Source organism: Dreissena polymorpha, chromosome 13 (assembly GCF_020536995.1).
Source record: "Dreissena polymorpha isolate Duluth1 chromosome 13, UMN_Dpol_1.0, whole genome shotgun sequence".
In the NCBI taxonomy this organism is placed as follows: Eukaryota; Metazoa; Mollusca; class Bivalvia; order Myida; family Dreissenidae; genus Dreissena; species Dreissena polymorpha.
The window spans coordinates 239,857-247,697 of NC_068367.1; the positions used below are offsets into that span (position 1 = coordinate 239,857).

Genomic DNA, 7,841 nt, shown 5'->3' on the forward strand with positions numbered 1-7,841 from the left:
TAAATTTATATCATTTGCGTTTTTGTATGCCTGAACAGTTTTATATAAAAAAAATATTATATTGCATCGGTTGAGACATCTGCCAAATTTCATATAAGCAAGTCAATAACCTATTCGTTTATTTTTTGCTCAAAAGTTTTGTTAACAAAGAAATTTGTATTTAAAAATGTACTTCTTCAATTCATACATTTGTCAGTGCACTTAATATATTAGACATTCGTAATAGGACTATTTCAGATGTATGTTAATTTTAATTGCATACTTATAGTTAAAAAATAACACACATTAACACCATTAAAAACTATTTTATTTGTTATGTTTGAACATCACAACATAAGAGTAATGTTACGTATGTATTCAACACAATAATCATGTTAGCTTAAATCCAATCAAAGTAAACGACAACAAAAACTCCCAAACACACAACCGTTAAACAGTTAAACAAGTGGTTTTTATGGTATATAAAAATCTCGAGAATCTTTTGCACTTTTCGTACAGCTAAAACCTGATAACGTAAATATAACTTTAGAACATTTAGCGGTATGTTTTGCCAATTAAAGTCTGAACAGCATGTGCTTAAACTATTTAGTTTAGAATAACAATACATCTTTACACAGACTCCAAAGACGATGAATACAGGCCCGATTTATAAATTCATATGCAAACATGCTATAAAATGTATGGTAACGTAGGTATGTAGTAGTAAGTAACGCAGATATCTTTTTTCTATTATTTCTGGTTTTCTATTACTAACTGATACCAGTTTATCTCACCACGTACATTCTAACACAGTTCAACCATTTATGATTATTGTTTCGTTGTCACGGATACTTAACAGTCGTTTCGATCTTCTAGTTGATTTTGGTATTTACAGCTTCATTATTATATGTTTGTTTTTACCCAAAGAATGTCTACTGATTTTGGCCACCTATAACATTCTTCATTGGCCTTTTCCATGAAGGTAACTTTACAGCCTTGGTCCACCTTATCAATCTCAAGCACCTTTCCAACATACGCACTCCCTTCATTCCCAAGCTGCAACAAAATCTCCAACCTTCAATTCATGTATAATGGCACTTGCTTCGTGTAGCGTCTATTTTCTTTGTCACCATTTTCGTTTTTTTCGCAAACTTTGATCACATTATGTCCCGTCGATTTTGCATTACATTCAGCATTCTCACCTACTTCAACAGAAGTAATCTGTTGCTAATCTGGAACGACACTTTCCGCCTAAAATGGCTTTTTTCAAAGAACAGAAAAGAGTAAGTTTCTGTAAACGAAACTTACCATTAAATCGGAAAGTGTCGTCCCTGATTAGCCTGTGCGGACTGCACAAGTTTATCTGGGACGACACTTTAAGCACATGCATTAAACCCCCTTTTTGCAGAGCGCGGCTCATATATAATTATGAAGTTGCATGATATAACTCGGGAAGTTATGTACAAAACCAAACACTGTTACACAACAATATATGTACAAAGTTACTTTGGATTGCCATCTAAACAACAGTGTTGAAATGCCATACGTGTCAAACGTTTCACTATCACTAAGAATTTTGCAGTTCGGAAAATAATGAGATGTATGGAAACAGAGCCATAACGTAATTTAAAAAATTACTAACTCTGAGTATTTTGATCCCTGTACAGATGTTTTACTGGCCGTGTACTTTGTGTGCGTACATAAAACAAAATCAAATTTAAAATCATTTATTGAATCAACTAATCCTTGTTTATTTTGCTACCTATGGGAGTAAGTCTACAGCATCAGCATGTGTCTCGTTATTTCTCGCGGAACTATTGCTTCTTATGTCAAAGAGCTTGAATGCTGAACAACTATTTCAGATCAAACAATTAATTGTCAGATATCGATTCAATGATGATTCAGAAATTATAAGTTGAAGCCAGCGTTGTGACTAGCCAATTAACTAGTTAATAAATGTAGATAACAGCTTGCAGACTTTGTAGACAAAAGTATATTAACGAACTCAAATCCGTCATAACACTGGTGTCATTATCAACGGCGTGTCATTTTGCTCGGACTTTATTATTTCATAAACAGGAAATATGACCGAAAGGTATATATACTGTATTGTTAAGAAAGGACTTTATATAAAAGTTTAAAATTATCACACAACACAAGTAATCCCATCAATTAAAAAATGTGGGATGGGTGTGGTGTTGATGTAAATATATTATGCAATCTCTTGCGCGTTTGGAAGCTGTGAGATAAGTTGTGTTTTTCTGTTTACGTGATGGTCAATTTAATAAATTATGAATATAATTGAATGCTAAGAATTCTTAATATAAATTTTGCATTTCAATACTTTCAAATGTAAAAACCATGCAACTAATTACAAGATATATTTCATTAAGCCCGGGGCCAAGTCGGAAGAAGCAGAAGCAAGCCTCCGCCCTGAGAATCATGACCGAGCTTGGATCCGAGAGTAGTGCTCACGGACTGGCAAAGATTGCGTCTTCAGCGTCGAAAAAACGCAAGGTCATTTGGTCGTTTCTGGTCATACTAGGTTTCACTGCCGCTACCGTGCAACTGTCTTTCATTGTCTCAAAGTTTCTGGCGTATCAAGTGGTAGAGGTGTCTCAAATGAAGGAAGGAATGCCAGTAGAGTTTCCATCAGTGACCTTGTGTAACATAGCAACCGTCTCCTTGACTAAGATCAATGAACTTATCAACCAAAATGCCACGGACATAATGCCCTGGCTTACGTTTATTAAGAACACAAACTTTGGAGACCATGATGAGCGTATGGATTCACACCAAGCCTTTTACGAGAACCTGCCAGAGGTTGCCCAAGCTATTGGTCACAGTATAGACAACTTTGTTATCAGCTGCCGGTTCAACGCAAGGGAATGTAGCGCGGCCAATTTTAGTTTGTACTTTGATGGCAAGAATTACTACAACTGCTACACCTTCAATAGCGGCTATGATGCGGTAGAGAAACAACCGAAAAAGGAAAAACTGCTTATGCATACCACCGGACCACAAAATGGACTGTCTGTGATATTATCGCTCGAAAATGATAATCCACCGGCCGGCGCTTATGGACTGTATGATGTGAAAAACCATATTGCCTTCAGTGGCGGGGTTCGAGCCCATGTGCATGCCCCTAACACTATGCCTAGCCCAGCCGATCACGGATTCGATGTTCCACCTGGTTATTCAACCTCTGTAGGTCTCAACGCTATACTGCATTCTAGACTTCCCAATCCTTATGGCAATTGTACGTGTAGCAACATAGAAGGGGACCGTTCATACTTGAACACAATCTTCAGCTGCCTTCAGCTGTGCAAGCAAAGAATTTTGGTACAAAGGTGTGGGTGCAAAACAGCCGCCTTGCCAATGTATAAAGAAACAGATCCAAAAAAGCAAAATTTACCATTTTGTGGGGCTATTAAAAACTGGCGCAACACCGAAGCGTTCTTGAAAAACTCAAGTGTTGAACAGTATACACTGAAGTGCGAAGAGGATTTGCTAAACTACCTGAACAATGACAGAAGCTATGAGAACACATGCAACTGCTTTCAACCTTGTGATGAAACCTCGTATCAAAAACATATATCTCAATCGTACTGGCCCCTTGAATTCTATCAGTTAGACGCTTTGCGAAATTTATACCAAAACATCACAATCAGCTCGATTCTCATCAGAGAGGTATCTGAAAAACTTAATAATCTACAAGCACGGTTTGAACAATACATGCAGGAAAATAGAAAAGAAGAATACAACCAGACTGATCTCGACACGTTAATAAGAGCATCCACAATCGTACGGCAAAATTTAATCCGATTGAATATCTACCTAGAAGACCTGAGTGTTGTGGAATTCAAGCAAATGCCCGCGTATGAGCTGGCAGATTTGTTCGAGGACATCGGAGGAACTCTTGGCCTCTGGATGGGCATTTCTGTGCTGACCATTATGGAGCTTGTGGAGCTGCTTATTAGAGTCTCAATGCTGCTGTGCGACTCCGAATCCGGGTCTTTGAACGGTGCGAGTGCGGGCGACCCCCGAGAAGACCAAGAGTATGCTGAGCTGAATCCACACCAGCATGTCAAACAAAAAGCACCGTTTCCAATATGACATACCGTTCTTCAACCAACCCGTTAAAAGAATGGCTGAGTTTCCTGACTAGTTCAAGGATGTTTGGTGGAGGGAATATTACTTATTGGTCAACAACTGCAGACGTGTAATTGTATGAGCACGGATGACCGAGTGGTCTAAGCGGTAGACTTTTACTCCAGGACTCCAGGGGTCAGTGGTTTGAGCCCTGTTGAGGGTTACTTTTTTTTCTTTCTTTTTTTTTAAATTTTATTCTTGTTTTTTTTTTACTGGAGCTGTTTAGATCCAATGTTTATCTTTATCAATATTAAGCATTTAATGACCAACTTCAATACATGCCTAAATATGTGAAAAGGCCCCTTTAATGTGTCCTGGCTACAAGTGTTTTTTTTTAAGATTACTGCATATTTTGGAATACATGTATAGTCGAAGCGCGATATCTGGAAAAATCAAAAGAGATAATCAATTGTTTTCGTAGTATCACAACTTTTGTAATATCGCATGTTTGGGATTATAAAGCACCGTGTACGGTATGTCGTTATATTACTACCCGTTAAAAGTTGTCTGAAAACATCGTAAGGATTGTTTTAATAGTTACCATAATAAACATCTGCGTTTCTTGAATTTACATAGAATTCGGGCGGGACTGGTAACCTTATTCGTAGTATCTCGTCATTTGTTTTGTGAGTTAGTTCGACTGTATAAATAATTCATTCATAATTTGTATTTATTGTGTGTTTAATTGTTCTGAAATTAATAACACGTTTATTTTAAATAACAAAGAGTTTCTATCAATTTCAAGTATACTACTAAGGCTGTACTGTTACATAAAGTTTTTAATTAAACCGCTTATCGATACGTAGGGTCTTTAAGAGTGACTATATCCAATGAAACATTACATTATTACTTTAAAGTTCAATGTTACTGTAATTATTATAACAGAATGTAACCGCAAAATTATTTAGGTCATTGTTTAAAAAAACACCATGTCTTTCCGATCTCATGCCATTTCACCAACACATCTGACATCTTTTATCATTGAGCTGTAGTGGATATAAATATTAACCCATGTATGCCTAATGGACTATCCCATCTTTCTAAATTGGATCAATTTATTTCCAAATGAGGGGACATTATGCGGCGTCTCATCTGGGTCTATGCTGTTTGCCAAGGCCTTTTTCAAGATGCTAGGCATAAATGGGTTACAGGGGCCTTTTCACGTTTTGGTAAATTGACAAAATTAATAAAAGTCGTTTCAGACTTGCAAATTTTCATTTTCTTTATGATATGTGTGAGGATATTTAAAGTATTAAACACAACTCGCATTGTATGAGCACGTATGGCCGAGTGTTCTCAGCGGTAGACTTTTAGTCCAGAGGTCAGTGGTTCGAGCCCAGTCAAGGGTTACTTTTTTATTTTATTTTTAAATTTATTCTTGTTTTTTTTTACTGGAGCTTTTTAGAACCACTGTTTACATAAATCAATATACAGCATTTAATGACATACTTCAATACATTCAAAAATTTGTGAAAATGCCCCTTTAAATCACAAAAAGGATAGAATTTGTTGATTTCAGAAACTCATGTTTGAAAGCATGTTTGCTGCATAAATTGCGATCATAATCCCCATCAGAGCAGCCATTATCGCCATTATTCGACGATGTATATTTCTCTTTAGGCCAAAAAATAGGCCCGTTTCTGGTCTCCTTGGAAAAAAAACCAGGGTCAGTAGGTAGGGATTTATTTTCAGGTTCTAAAATAGAAGGCTATAAAAGCTTATAATAAAAAAATACATGTATATATATGCTTTGTTTACTTGATATTACATCCTATATGAACGAATATGAACAATTTTTGTTTTGTTTTTGGCAACCCCAATAAAAAGTTGAGGGTCGGCGCCGTTTCGGGAGACAGGGTCGGGCGACCGGAAACGGACCTATTTTTTTTGCCTTATCCCATATCACATTATGCCTCCTATTTGCAGGAAGCATATTATGTACACTCTGACACACAATTAGTGTAAAAAGTATACCTCAGAATAAGACTAGCAATATTATCTATGTTAATGTGATACTACATTGTATTTGTTTTATTTAGTGCAGTTAACTTCTACACTGAACGCAATAACAGTTAATGTCAATATAAACTATAGTGATACAATTTATGATATTAAGAGTGAAATCTTTTTAAATTTTATCATTACATTATTTTCATTATTCTTATAATTCTTGAAATAACACTTTATTTTTTTCATTTTATTTTTGCTAAAAAGCAATTGTATGCTTTAGAGCTTATAAATGGTGGTGTTGTAATAATTTGATGTACATCTTAAGCATTAAAGGTCTTCATTATTAAGTCAGTTTTTTGTATATGATTTTTATAGATATCATTGTTTTGGAGAAAATGTCTTTTAGAGGGGAAAATACATCTATGGGAAAGGTCCGATATTCGAAGAGTCTCAAAGAAGGAAAAAAACCTGAAGGTGTATATGGCCTCCACATCAGACCAGGGTGTGTTCACAAAATCCAAATGAGACTAAAAGAACTGGTGCTCTGAAACAAGACACCAATATGTCGAAACAAATAACACCAACATCTTCATAATGACAGACATCACTATCTCAAATCAACATCTTCATAATGACAGACACCACTATCTCAAATCAACATCTTCATAATGACAGACACCACTATCTCAAATCAACATCTTCATAATGACAGACACCACTATCTTAAATCCACATCTTCATAATGACAGACACCACTATCTCAAATCTCATAATGACAGACACCACTATCTCAAATCTCATAATGACAGACACCACTATCTCAAACCTCATAATGACAGACCCCACTATCTCAAATCTCATGACAGACACCACTATCTCAAATCAACATCTTCATAATGACAAGCACCACTATCTCAAATCATTATCTTCATAATGACAGACACCACTATCTCAAATCTCATAATGACAGACACCACTATCTCAAAATGACAGACACCACTATCTCAAATCCACTAAGGCTTTCAATCCAATCAATCTTAGCCAAATAGCTTTAAACATAATTTAATAGACAATTATTTATGTCTGTCAATTGTTAGGTAAGCCCTTTTTCTGAAAACGTACCTGAACTAACAGACAAGAGGAACGAAAGTATTTAGTTGACATCTTTTCTTCCATCGGAGTGTTTTTCGAGAATATAGGGAAAATACTTTGTGTCTGTCAGACATATTAATTTATGAGAACAGGAGAAGGTATCAGACTGTTTTATCCTCCATCAATGCCCATACTATAATTTTTAGTTTCTTAACATTTAAGATTTTGTTTGTACAATGTTTGACATGCAAACAAATTTACTCAAAATAACCCTAAACAAGAGATGTGTTAGAAACACAATGCCCCCTACTGTGCCGCTTTGAAATAAAATTTATATTTATCATTTGGCAGGTATTGAAATCATCTCCCTTTAAAGCTTATTACTTGCCTTGGATTTTGTCAAATCCATCGGAGGGGAAGGGGGGGGGGGGGGGGGGGGGTAAGATAATTATATCATTAAATATCATTAACATGAGATACACATGCATGCCAAATATCAAGTTGCTATTTTCAATATTGAATAATTATCTCCCTTTAAAGCTTATTACTTCCCTTGGATTTGTATTTTTGACCTTAGACCTTAAAGGATGACCTTGACCTTTTACCTTGATGTGTTTGTCAGAAACACAATACCGCCTACTGCACCGCTTTGATTTATTTAACAAAAA

General features: G+C 35.8%; 1 protein-coding gene across 1 annotated transcript; it reads left to right on the forward strand.

The window, feature by feature from the left end:
- The first annotated feature begins 2,397 nt into the window (after positions 1-2,397).
- Positions 2,398-4,095, forward strand: LOC127855861 (FMRFamide-activated amiloride-sensitive sodium channel-like). Its single transcript, XM_052391747.1, has one exon. It carries the CDS (start codon positions 2,422-2,424, stop codon positions 4,093-4,095), a length of 1,674 nt encoding a protein of 557 aa, XP_052247707.1. The 5' UTR covers positions 2,398-2,421.
- The last annotated feature ends 3,746 nt before the right edge of the window (positions 4,096-7,841 follow it).